Raw genomic sequence first — 14092 nt, forward strand, 5'->3', positions numbered from 1 at the left:
GATTTGCAAAAAAAAAAATTTCATTCTGGTCCTGAATCAACTGAAAAATGCTCATGTTTCGCCCCCCAACAGTTGAGGAAAGTCCTTTTCTTCCTAGTTGTTACAGTTTTCCCATCTATCATTGCTGTGGTTTGATTAAAAGTTCAAAATTCAATGTTTAAATTTTAACCCAGCCTTTTGTGTTGACTTCATGGCTCATTTTGTAGCAATAGGATGCCTAGACCTGTTTTTATTTTTATTTTTCTTTCGCCCTGTCGCTTCATATTTTTTCTGAAAAAATCCGAGAACCAACAAATTAAGTTGGTGTGGCGTAAGCATCGAAACGTAAGCAAGGTAGGAAGAGTACCTGGTTGTGGCTGGAAAATCCCAATATCCAAACAATGTAGCTGTTTCTCGTGGAAAATTCATACTCCACTACTGAACAAAATACAGAGCCTACTTCCAGATGTTAAGAGTGACATCCATCACTCTTCTTGAGCAGCACTAGAATCGCTTGAAATGTCTGGAAGTAATCTCCATTTATGTTATCCAGCAGTAGAGGTTTGAATTGTATGAGACAGTGTTGTTTTTTTATACCTGAATTTCTAACCTACATCAACAAAATGTAGCTGATTCTTGTGACAGTTCAGGGTAAGGTAACTTTATTGACACTCTTCTCATATTTTCTCTTGTCTCTTATACCGTCTCCTTTTCCTTTCTTTTTTTTTTAGTTTGCTGATGGCAGGCGTCTTATAAAAATGTAGACAAAGTTCTCTTCTTTTCATGCAGATGCCATGGGTCAGTTCCAGAGTGGGCAGGAGGAGACCACGGGGCAGCTGGATGGCAGTTCCACCCTGCAGGAAGGCTCTGCAGACTTGCAGCAGACAGAGGGGGCAACTGCTGGAGAGGCATCGGGGGTTAGGAGACGGGTACCAGCACAAGGTTAGAAACAATTCCTCTTTCTTTAGGAAAATTAAGGGATTCTCTAAAATTAAGGTATGAGCTGTAATTTCCAACACAAAAATTGGACTCACTCAAATTTTGGACTGTACAACTCCAGTCTTTGTCAAGGAATGTTTTGGAACAGTTCAAACCTGTTCCAGATGAACTTTCAAGCAAAGATTAAGGGAGCTTAGGGACAATTTTCACTTTGAACTTCTGTTGCTCTAGTTAAAGACAAAACTGTAGACAAAGCTGTATACAAAGCTGTGTGTTGTATTATTCTTTCTGTACACATTTCAGGCACTGATAAGAAGGAGGAAGAGACTGGACAGGTCCATTCTGAGCCATTTAGGCCCCAGGTACAGTGGATGCAGGAGGAACAGGAAGGTGAGCTCCAGAAAACTGACAGAGGCCAGGGTTGGACAAGTTTTCAAAAATCCTCTTGCCCTATCGGGCAAGTACAGAGTCATTTTCACTTGCCCAAACCAACTTTTCACTTGCCCAAACTATACATGACATTTTTATGCATTTTTACTACCAGCATCTTATTTTAGAGTTTATAATGCTTTATTTATCAAAATAAGGTGGTTTGAGACTTGCAATGGATTTTCTGACAAAAGGACATTAATATAATACCAATTTAGCAAAATGATGAGTAATTTTGTTCCAAACACCATAGCGGCTATACTTTGCATCCAAAAAATTTACTTGCCCAATCGGGCAAGTACAGGGGGATATTCACTTGCCAGAACAGTACTTTTACTTGCCCTGGGCAAGTGGGCAATGGGACTTGTCCAACCCTGGAGGCAGTGTGAAACTTTCTCCTCACCATGCTTCGTACAACTTTAGCTTTGAAACTTGGACAGATGCTTCTAAAAACAATTGCCACACAGGACTGGTCTTTTAACATTCTCCCTGCTGCCTTAACCCATAACCAATACTTTATAATTTTGGTGCCAAACATTTACCCTTTATATGTGGAAGGTTAGAATGCACTGCTGTATACAACCTGTTCACAATGGTAGAAGTTTAGATTAACAGAATACAGTAATACACTAGGCTTAGTACATGTATTATCCTAGTGTAAAAGGCCAAGAAAGTTTAAGCAAAGCAAGAAGGTAAAGAGTATTGTTTATTTGTTTGCACTTTTAAATAAATACATAACAATGAAAATTAATATAGATGAGATATAACAGTGCAAGGGAGGTCAAAAGCGTATATTCTTGTCAATGTATAACAATTAAACAATGTTAATAGTGAGAACAATAAAGAATTTGCCATGACTTAGGTAATCCCTAGAGTTAAACGAATTCAAACTCTCCTAATTGTACATGTACGCTTAACTAGGAGACTTGAGACAATTATGACAGCATGAGTGTGCCATAACAGTTCATTTTTGTCTAAGCAGCACAGTAGATTTCTCCCCGGCACTCCCGCCCAGATGCATGTGTGGGGCACACCTTGAAGAAAAGTTCACCACCAGTGATGTACAACTCAATAAAAGTCCCATTTTTGCTAGGATCACTGCAAATAGCCCGGTAAAGTACATCTCCAATCTCCTCCCATCCCCTCCATTGGATAAAGACCCTGGGATTAGGCATGCAAACCTCCCCACTACCTCAGCCCCACTGCTCGCGATTCATGCAATCAATTATGGGCCGGCATTTAAGCAATCTGCAATTCAGATTGCCCCGTAATGAGCAGGGTAGAAACACAATTACCTGAAATTTGCAGGAAAAGCCAATTTGGGGGGAAATGTCGATATTATTCCCCCACATAATTTGATCCGCTCCCCAATCATTTGATTAGAGATGGCTCTAACTACCCTGACTTGGTACATTGCCGGGTTGATGCACGACGGGGACGTATAAAGTAAGAGGGTTTTTCCCCTTAATTTGAGCATCGCTGACTCATACAGCATCTAGTACCAGATAAAACATCGCGCGCATCACGACTTGAGGAACAGACAGGCGACGTTCGTTTGATGAACAGCGAAGAGAAAACAATGGGACGGTCACAGAATTACATCGCCGTCTTTGGAGGGCCACTCTCCGGCTGAATGTCAATACGATTCCTCACATAATCCGATTCAAAGACTAAACATTTGATTAGTGGCCGGCGTGCCTCCCCCCCATCCATCAGTGCCAGAATTACCGCTGTAAAGACTCCTGCTGAATGGAATTACCGTCGTAAGCTGAGACAACGTTTAAGAAGGTGCTAAAGCCTCTCGCACCTCTCACCCCTTTCCCAGGTAGAACCTCCTGTTAATCTTGTTAATTTAGCCACTGAGGCCACCGCGGTGCACCTGCCAGGAGTTTGTCTTGCTCGAAATTTAATTGAAAGCGCTGCAGGAAAAAGGGCCAATTTCTCAGGCATGTCGATACGTTTCTTCCGCACAATTTGACTCGGCCTCTCCCAAGCCTGATTGGTACACGGCAGTCACTAGCCATCTCCTCCGCCGGTCTTTTGTACGAGGGGCTCTGACATTGGTGAATGGAGGAACTTAGTTTATGTGGGGGCAATTAATGAGGTAGGGTTTCTAGGTGGACATTTGGGCAGAGAGAAATCTATGGGACTTTGCTAACTCATTTGATAACCTGTCCAAACTTTGTTGTGCAAACTCCAAGGGCTACAAAGTGGCAAGGACTACAAAGTCGGAAAACTTTTTCCCATGCTCACAGACAACGGTAGAAAAACTGTTCCTACACCGTCTACATGTACAACTTGGCAGTGATGCTTAGAGATAGATACATGTATTTGCCAAAGAAATGGGAAACACGCCAAATAAACACCTTTCCCAGCAAGTACAGCAAACATGTCCAAGTTTTTACCACCATGGTCACATTCCCCTGGTAGCATAATTTGCAGTCTAAAAGCCAATCTCCAAGACTATCAAGATTCGGAACCACCATTAGAGCAGGAATGGACATGATTACTGCTAAGTACTGTAATGACTTGGCACGTCCAGAAGCCAACAGTGATTGCTCCACTAGGCTCAAGTACATACTACTACTACTACTACTACTACAGTAACTGCTTCTGCTACTCAAGAGTAGTACATTTATGTTAACTTTCCGGCTGAGTGCCGTTCCTGTCTGATTCCTTGCTGCGTCTTTATTGACTGGAGATGAACATTGCGCGGGAAGTGCTCCATCTCGCCGGTCCGTGCGAGCGAGCGCGATGCTCCCATTATCGCCGACACACGGCCGCCACGGGGACGTCTTTCCCCCGTTTTGACCCCGATTGATTAAGCTCTCGGTGACCAGGCTCCGGATTATCCATCTTCGCATCTCGGGGCACGAGGAAAAAAAGCTCCCGCGTTTTTAGAGCACCAGCCCTCCGCCGAAAGTGGGTCCTTATCACCGGCATTTGCGATTCAGCTCGGGTAGTCGGCCAGCGCAAATTGTGTTAGCGACTAATCAAAGCGGGGTTATAAATTGCAGGCATTTGGCTGCCTCCATTGGTGTGCGTGCCTGCCCTAAGCCCACGGAGTCATGACAAATTTACACATTAGCGCACCCTGATCCTCCGGCTCTGCGCTGATGTGCAAGAGAATACAGGTTAGCGCAGGCGGAGGGTGTGATGGGGGGCTCCCGGGATGCCGATGTGTTGACTGGATGCTGATTTCAGAGACTTCTGATTCTTTCACTCTTGCAACAAGCAGTACAATCATTCGCTCTCTTTTGATTACCCTATCGTCTAGAGATGATTAAACAACAGCCACAATATTGTGCCATGCTGATATTTGTCCTATCACCCCACAGTGATATTTATTCGGATAGTATAAACATCATTTCTTTTTCAAATAGTATGATAATGAGACAATTATGGTTGCATGCTACTAGAAAATACCTAGGTTTCTTGATGTTTCAAGACTTTCCTTTACATCGTATATTATCATTTTTTACTATAAATGTTTATTTACTATTCATATGCCGAAAATGAAACTGTATGAAGTGTGTGTGTTTGCAGAATAAGAGAAGAGTTTTGAGTTTTATTTAGATCCACACAATTAGCCTCAAGAAGCTATTCTTCCTGTGGTCTACACATTACATTCATATTATACATACATACATGTATTACAATTGAAGAGAACGTACAAAGACACTACAAAGTTAACAGTATGGAGCAAAAACGCTGCAGTACTACAACACCTGAGGAAGCAGCAATAACGCATCGCACAGCTCCCCTGCACGTTTTACCCCAATCTAGGGGTGTTGTGCAGTACCTGAACAAGAACAAGAACAAAAAAAAAAATGACCACTTTTAAGTGTCGTTCCTCCCCCTGCCAGGCCCCTGCAGGTATGTGGGGGAATTTGCCAGATATGAGAACAAATTGTTCATCAGCATGTACCGGCAATGGTGCTGGATGGGGCTGATTTACCCAGGATTATTGAGTTTACGGGCGCGGCGCTAAGCCCCCCTGGCACGCCATTCGTTACGTGAGTGGCTCTGTTTCAGTAATTTCATAAAGTTCGTCCCCTCACTGATTTCACATCAAAAGGCGGGGGCATACATCTTCATCTGGAGTTGGCACTATTCAAATGCTAATCAGGCTGCACCAGGCAGGGCTGTGAACGGCAGTTCTGGGCAAGGTGATCTTCCCAGGGATTTGGGGATACGCATTTCTTGTTCAGTCCTACTTCTGAATGCTGTTGCTTTTGTGGTGGAAGCAGGAAATTACTGTTAATGGTGCTTGTTTTGAAAAGGCAATACTTACCAAGTACAAGATTGATTCATAATGAGTTGACAACATGTATTCTGAAACATACGTATTAAACATTCTTCCAGGTTATTTGGGTGACAGGCACTTCTTATTGAGTCCTACTTCTGAATATAGTTTTTTTTTTTGTGGTGGAAGCAAGAAATGATAACCTGGTGGTGCTTGTTTTGAAAAGCCAATACTTTCTGCAATGAGTCTACACTATGGATTCTGAAACATGTAACTTGCTATATCAAATATTCATATTTTAGGCCACACCAATTTAATTTGTTGGTTCTCGGATTCGCCTCTTCGTTTTTTTCTGATTTGCAAAAAAAAAAAAAAATTTGATTCTGGTCCTGAATCAACTGAAAAATGCTCGTATTTTGCCCCCAACAGTTGAGGAAAGTCCTTTCCTTCCTAGTTGTTACAGTTTTCCCATCTATCATTGCAGTGGTTTGATTAAAAGTTCAAAATTCAATGTTTAAATTTTAACCCAGCCTTTTGTGTTGACTTCATGGCTCATTTTGTAGCATTTAAGCCTATAATAGGATGCCTAGACCTGTTTTTATTTTTATTTTTTTCGCCCTGTCGCTTCATATTTTTTCTGGAAAAATCCGAGAACCAACAAATTAAATTGGTGTGGCCTAAGCTTGAAAATAGAGGTTGGTAGTCTTGTCCTACAACTTTTCCCGCAGACAAGCTGAAAAATCTCTTGAAAGGTGTTGACAAGATTTTTCAAATACTGGGTCCAATACAATATGCTATATTTTCCATTGCTGTTTACATATATGCATGTACAGTCCTTTATTTTGAAGGCCTGATCTGACATGCAAAAAGGTTGGTCACTGCTTAGTAACTCATCCTCTTTGTACTTAGGAGATTGCCTCCCATCAAATGGCCAAGTGAGGGTTTTCCTGCTTCATCCCTCTGACCTTGTGTGCTGTATGTGTGTGGGAAATAGTCGTGGGAGATAAGGAATATTAAAATGTAGGACCACAGGAACAATAGCAACTGTGCATGCTAAATTGTGGCTCCAAATAAACTCAAACTCAAGTATCCAGAACTGAAGTGAGACTGGAGAAATTGTTGAAAATCATTAGACATCAGCTCCATAGAGAGGCCATGTGCCACAACACTTAGAATTAGTACCATGGACAGGCCCTGTTTCTGAGTGTTAGACTTAGCACTATAATCAGCACTACGGACAGGCCCTGTTTCTGAGTGTTAGACTGAGCACCATGTACAGGCCCTGTTTCTAAGTGTTAGACTTAACACTATAATCAGCACCATGGACAGGCCCTGTTTCTGAGTGTTAGACTTAACGCTATAATCAGCACCATGTACAGGCCCTGTTTCTGAGTGTTAGACTTAACGCTATAATCAGCACCATGGAGAGGCCCTGTTTCTGAGTGTTAGACTTAGCACCATGGACAGGCCCTGTTTCTGAGTGTTAGACTTAGCACCATGTACAGGCCCTGTTTCTGAGTGTTAGACTGAGCACTATAATCAGCACTACGGACAGGCCCTATTTCTGAGTGTTAGACTTAGCACCATGTACAGGCCCTGTTTCTGAGTGTTAGACTTAGCACTATAATCAGCACCATGGACAGGCTGTGTTTCTGAGTGTTAGACTTAACACTATAATCAGCACCACGGACAGGCCCTGTTTCTAAGTGTTAGACTTAGCACCATGTACAGGCACTGTTCTGAGTGCTTAGACTTAACACTATAATCAGCACTACGGACAGGCCCTGTTTCAGAGTGTTACGACTTTAGCACTATAATCAGCACCATGGACAGGCCCTGTTTCTGAGTGTTAGACTTAGGCACCATGGACAGGCCCTGTTTCTGAGTGTTAGACTTAACACTATAATCAGCACCACGGACAGGCCCTGTTTCTGAGTGTTAGACTTAGCACTATAATCAGCACCATGTACAGGCCCTGTTTCTGAGTGTTAGACTTAACACTATAATCAGCACCACGGACAGGCCCTGTTTCTAAGTGTTAGACTTAACACCATGGACAGGCCCTGTTTCTGAGTGTTAGACTGAGCACTATAATCAGCACTACGGACAGGCCCTGTTTCTGAGTGTTAGACTGAGCACTATAATCAGCACCATGGACAGGCCCTATTTCTGAGTGTTAGACTTAGCACCATGTACAGGCACTGTTTCTGAGTGTTAGACTTAGCACTATAATCAGCACCATGGACAGGCCCTGTTTCTGAGTGTTAGACTTAACACTATAATCAGCACCATGGACAGGCCCTGTTTCTGAGTGTTAGACTTAGCACCATGTACAGGCACTGTTTCTGAGTGTTAGACTTAGCACTATAATCAGCACCATGGACAGGCCCTGTTTCTGAGTGTTAGACTTAACGCTATAATCAGCACCATGTACAGGCCCTGTTTCTGAGTGTTAGACTTAACGCTATAATCAGCACCATGGAGAGGCCCTGTTTCTGAGTGTTAGACTTAGCACCATGGACAGGCCCTGTTTCTGAGTGTTAGACTTAGCACCATGTACAGGCCCTGTTTCTGAGTGTTAGACTGAGCACTATAATCAGCACTACGGACAGGCCCTATTTCTGAGTGTTAGACTAAGCACCATGTACAGGCCCTGTTTCTGAGTGTTAGACTTAGCACTATAATCAGCACCATGGACAGGCCCTATTTCTGAGTGTTAGACTTAACACTATAATCAGCACTATGGACAGGCCCTATTTCTGAGTGTTAGACTTAGCACCATGTACAGGCCCTGTTTCTGAGTGTTAGACTTAGCACTATAATCAGCACCATGTACAGGCCCTGTTTCTGAGTGTTAGACTTAGCACTATAATCAGCACTACGGACAGGCCCTGTTTCTGAGTGTTAGACTGAGCACCATGTACAGGCCCTGTTTCTGAGTGTTAGACTTAACACTATAATCAGCACCATGGACAGGCCCTGCTTCTGAGTGTTAGACTTAACACTATAATCAGCACCACGGACAGGCCCTGTTTCTGAGTGTTAGACTTAACACTATAATCAGCACCATGTACAGGCCCTGTTTCTGAGTGTTAGACTTAGCACCAAGGACAGATCCCATTTCTGAGTGCTGAATGCAGCACAAACCATGTTTGTTGAAAGATCAGTATCACAAGATCACAATGGACAGGCATTGTTTCTTCATGTCAGCAAACGACATAGAAGACTTCTTTTGATATTTTGAATTTAAAGATTGTTATTTCACTGATGACGTTGTCAATTTTCTCTCACCAGATGACAGTCCCTTCTTGGTAGTGATGGTCCTGTTCATGTTCCTGGTCCTGTTGGTAATTTTGACGTACATGTACTGCAAGGCGGGCAGGACGTCCTCCTCCTTCTGCAAGTCAATCGTGTCGGAGGTCTACTACTACGGCATGAGGCTGAAGTACCAGCTACAAGACTACCTGCCTGAGTGGTTGTGATGAGCTGAGTTGCAGGTCATACCCATGGTTTAGGCCACACTGACTTCATTTTTTAATGGATGACATCCTCTGAAGACACCCAAACTTGTGTGAATTTGCAGTAGTACATAGTGACTTTTATGACAAGCCGGCACATGCTGGTCTTTTGTGACATTTATGAGTCAGCACTGTACTGATTTCTGGAGTTCCATGGAGCTTCACACCACCGGCTACCTATTCTTGCTGGCTACTACCGAGGATGGCACCCAGGCCAGAGCCTCGGAGGAGGCGATTTTTTTTTTGTTGACAACAGGTGAAAATCATTGTATGCAGGGATGTTGTCCATAAAATTAAATGGGTGTGGCCTTATCTAGCATGCCGGCAGAACGTACTGGGCCTGTGCAAAACCTGTCTCGTATTTTGCAAAGTACTTCAGGAGAACGTCTTCTTTAAGGTTGTATTCGCGTATCTAATAACGACATCCAGTCTATAGTTTTCAAATGTTGTGTTGGGAAAAACATCGTCAGCAATGGGCAAAATTCTGACCCAACATTAACAAAACATCCAACAAAAACTGGACAATCCGGGTTTTGCACAGGTGCAGTACGTTCTGCTGACGTGCTGGTTTATGTACATAACATTGTATGTTAAAGTTGTCTCTTTACAAGACTAGATGCTGAATCCAAACGTATTGGTTTAATGCTTAGTCGTGTTAATTTGTGCACACTGGTCTGTTGCTGCTAAGTTTAAGTTGTTATAAAAGAAAATACACCAAAAAACAAAGCTATGAAACTTGCACAAATCCTTTGCAAAACATTAGCTATTTGTGATTCAATCTGTGTATACTTCGTATAGCTATGCAAATGATGATGCAAGTAATCCTATGAGTGCTTAGTGACTAGTGTTGTCTTTATTATGCATCAAAACCATTGTTTATGGCCGAGAGATATTGACAATAATGTGCATGGTGTGTTTGTGTGATGTGAATATGCAAGTGAGCGAGTTGTTTGTTGGGTTTATTTCAACAACAGACCCAATGAGCTCTAACCCTTATGCTAAGATCACATTTCCAAACCTGACTGCGAATGGGCTGCCTGCGAGCGAAAAATAATGAATCCACATCAACAATATGCACAAATAGTACTCATGATTAGTTTTCAAAACTTTTTCTTGTCTCGATGCCTTTTATATCATTCTTTTTGCTCCCGCAAACTGTACGGCTGGGTTGAGAATTGTGACCTTAGGCCAAGTAAATTTTATGGATGACGTCCTTTGGAGACCCTAAATCTAATGCGAGAGGGCGAAAAAAAAACAAGAAAGGCCCTGAAAAACAAGAAGCCTGGATTAGAAATAAACTAAGAGACGACAAATGTTAGGACACAAATTGAATGAGGTGACACAGTGTAACAAGCAAGAAGTTATTCATCATCAAAAAAGCAATGAATCAGGTGGAACAGCAGTTATCATCCTGTCCTGTTTCTTTCATCACATTTTTTGCAGGCCTGCAGAAACAAAGCATGTGCTCTTTACCCATTTCGCTTTACGGGGTCTAACGATTTGCGGCACTGTCGTGACTCTTTGGTCATAGTTACAAGAAGCGGAATTTCTTGGGTTTTTTTTTCTAGGAACAGGCCAAAATCAATGCGCGCGCGGACATCATCCATAAAATTTACTTGGTGTGGCCTTAGCATAACTTAGGGTATTGTGGCCAAAAGAAGATACAATACCTCTGCAGTGTCTGTCTCTTTCTGTATGTTGATTGTTTGTGAACTTGTGGTCCATTTTGTGCAGAAATAGCAACTTGCAAGTTGGTGTAAACGTTTGTTGCTTTATGGCTCACCACTTTTGCTATGGCTTACTTGTATTACGGTGTATATATGGCCTCTACAGCAGTTTGCTCTCAGTCAAATATTGGTGTCTTACAAAGCAGTTAAGTAGCAGTAAAGTTGTCAAGTGTTACATCATTTGTTATTATAAATGTTGTATTCATACACTGAGAAAGAACTGTATTACAGTGTATATATGCCCTCAGAAGCATTTTGTGTTGCTTTTAATCAAATATACGTTTGTTTTAAAGTAGTAAAGTGGCTGTACAATTGTTTTAACACCATTTGTTTTGATCTCAAGAAATCGACTTCTCTAAACCACCAAGTGTTACAGCGTGTTAAATTTATTCAAATGTATTGTGAAGTGAATCGCTGGACAGAAATGCTCGGACTTGAGCTCCTGCCGATGATGATCACATGATTGTATATGTGAAGTTTGCTAAGGCCACACCAATTTAATTTTTTGGTTCACGGATTTGCCCGCTTCATTTTTTCTGATTTAGAAAAAAAGGCATTTCAGCCTCTGAATCAACCCAAAAATGCTCATATTTTGGTTCCAACATTTAAAGGAGGTCCCTTCTCTTCAGTGTTGTTACAGTTTTTCCATCTATCTGTCAAAAAAATTTAATGTTTGAATTACTGTACAAACTAGCCTGGTATGTTGACTTCATGGTTCCTATCTTGCCAGTTGGGCTATCATAGGATGCCTAGGCCTGTTTTAATTTTTTTGTCCTGTCGCTTCCTCTTTTTGTGAAAATATCCGAGAACCAACAAATCAAACTGGTGTGGCCTAAAGTCAGATCACATCGTGTGAAGAATGACTTCTTGTATTGATAAAACAAGTTTGCTTCCTTGCTGTTATGATACACCAGAACTAAAAAACCGAAATTAGTTACTGTTGTCATTTACTTAATCTTTCATGCATATGCAAGATAACACAGAGGCGTCACCATTTGCTTGGTGGAAATCGAGTCTACTGCAAAACATAATCCTACATGTCAGCTGAAGCAGAAGAATGCGTTACGCTTTTCACATTTCTGTTTTTATCAGCGTTTTTTTTACAGCCCTTCCGTTCCCAGTGGAGAGATTGAACTGTATACTCTTGACCATCACGTGTGGATATTACACACTTCTCAGCACCAAGGACAACACCCAGGATTATGCTCAGCATCAGATATCTCGGACATTACATGGGAAATATTGTGGCGTCAAATGGCTGAGTGGTAAGGCTAGTGGATACCAGATCAAGAGGTTTTGATTCCCTGTATTCCTGGCTAGACGTTGTGTCCTTGGATAAGTTACTTAACACAACTTTCCTCAGTCCTTCCAGGTGTAAAATTGGTACCAGACTTGGGTTATGGACGTAAAAGGCGGTGGAAGGAGAGGGATGGGCTCCACCTCCCAATACAGTGCCCTAGACACAGTGGATTAACGACCCACTGCCCCTGCTCTATAGCTTCAAAAGGCAACGGGACTACCTTTACCTTTGCTTGTGAAACACCAAATCCTTTAACTTGTGCTGTACTCAAGGCAAATTTGATTAGTGGAGTAATTCTAAGCAGGGCCAAGGCTAACAACCGTTACTTCTTAGATATTTCGAATGGAGACTAGCAAAAGGGTTTCTTTCAGTTGCTAACATATTTTCTTTAAAATAAAAAATTGTAAGTCAACGATAGTATCATGTTAAGAATTTGGCTTTTGTGCGGCCTTGCATACTTGCCTGCATAGAGTTTGCAGATTTGTCATTGTTGAAGTCACGTGTAGCTTTTAGCCGTGGCTGTACATTATCACATGATTGTGATTTAATAGAACCTGGAATGGTTTTTCAACAAACTTGATCCAAATAAATGAAGCGTGAAAGCCGTGTGGAGCTTATTGGGGCCACACCAATTTAATTTGTTGGTTCTCGGATTTTTTCAGAAAAAATATGAAGCGACAGGGCGAAAAAAAATAAAAATAAAAACAGGCCTAGGCATCCTATTATAGCCCCAAATGCTTCGATTGGAGCCATGAAGTCAACACAAAAAGCTGGGATAAAATTTAAACAATGAATTTTGAACTTTTAACCAAACCACTGCATTAAAAGATTGAAAAACTGTAACAACTAGGAAGAAAAGGACTTTCCTCAACTGTTGGGAGCAAAATTGAGCATTTCTTAGATGATTCAGAACCAGAATTTTTTTTTTTTTGCAAATCAGAAAAAAATGAACAGGCGAATCCGAGAACCAACAAATTAAATTGATGTGGCCTGGGGTGATGATATTGCTCAAGGACCGGAAAATATCTACATACGCGCAGGTGGCATGGGAGTGAGGTAGTGTTTTTATTTTAAAACTACAGTACTATGAAGTAATCGTTTCCAGTTTTTTTTTTCCTGCTGTACTGTTTGAAGGGAGGATATCTTGAAATTTGTGAGTGAAAAAAGTGTAAATTTTACGTCATGAATGTGTATTTTACATACATCTTACACATTATTCCATGCACATAGAACGGTAGTCTTTACAACTGCTCTTTTAAAATTCTAATATACTTTAAAACGCCATCCAGCGTATGTATCGACGGAAAATCACAATTTACAAATTTGTGAATGAAAAAAGTGCATGTTTCAGGTCATTAAATGTATATTCCAAGCCCACCCTACGCATATTTTATACGAGTGCTATACTTGTTTTACAACATAACTGCTTTTAGTCAAGACAAGTTTAAAACTGCACTTTGCGCAACATTCACGCGCCTACGTACCGAGCTGTCTTGTGCCAAACCAGTCTACTTTATGTCGCTCCATATAATCCATGTTTCTGTTTTTATCATCATGCTCTAATGTCTGTTTTTCATTGGTAACCCGCCAGTAAAAACTGCACCATTAATTTTCTCCCCAATTAAGGTTACGTTCAACATTAATCACTGAGTCGTTAGTGCAGGTAATGGTCTTACAAGCCCGCGCTTCCTCACCCGCACGTGTATTTCATTAAGTTGGAACTAAAGTAAATTTTCATTTTCTCACGGATTGATGAATAGAAATATGTCCAGACTATGCATGATGTACAAAATGACTAATAAACTGGTGGATGTCCCAACTACTAAGTACCTAATACCAGCCCAGAAGAGAACAAGAAAGAGCCATGCATTCAAGTACCAGAGTTATCAACCAAGGATTGAGGTGTTCAAGAATTCATTCTTTCCTAGAACTATCGCAGAGTGGAACTCACTGT

At 41.5% G+C, this 14092-nt stretch overlaps 1 protein-coding gene across 2 annotated transcripts in view; it reads left to right on the top strand.

Annotated features, from left to right (window-relative positions):
• LOC109472264 (DNA ligase 1-like) overlaps positions 1–9583 on the top strand; it is a 26482-nt gene extending 16899 nt beyond the window's left edge. For both annotated transcript variants that reach the window (XM_019771920.1, XM_019771921.1), the window contains exons 10-12: positions 769–921; positions 1222–1308; positions 8888–9583. In XM_019771920.1, the coding sequence (XP_019627479.1) occupies positions 769–921; positions 1222–1308; positions 8888–9075 (428 nt within the window). In that variant the 3' untranslated portion in view covers positions 9076–9583. The remainder of the gene's footprint in view (positions 1–768; positions 922–1221; positions 1309–8887) is intronic.
• Positions 9584–14092: the final 4509 nt, after the last annotated feature.

The sequence above is a fragment of the Branchiostoma belcheri genome, unplaced genomic scaffold (genome assembly GCF_001625305.1).
Source record: "Branchiostoma belcheri isolate BF01 breed outbred unplaced genomic scaffold, Haploidv18h27 scaffold27, whole genome shotgun sequence".
In the NCBI taxonomy this organism is placed as follows: Eukaryota; Metazoa; Chordata; class Leptocardii; order Amphioxiformes; family Branchiostomatidae; genus Branchiostoma; species Branchiostoma belcheri.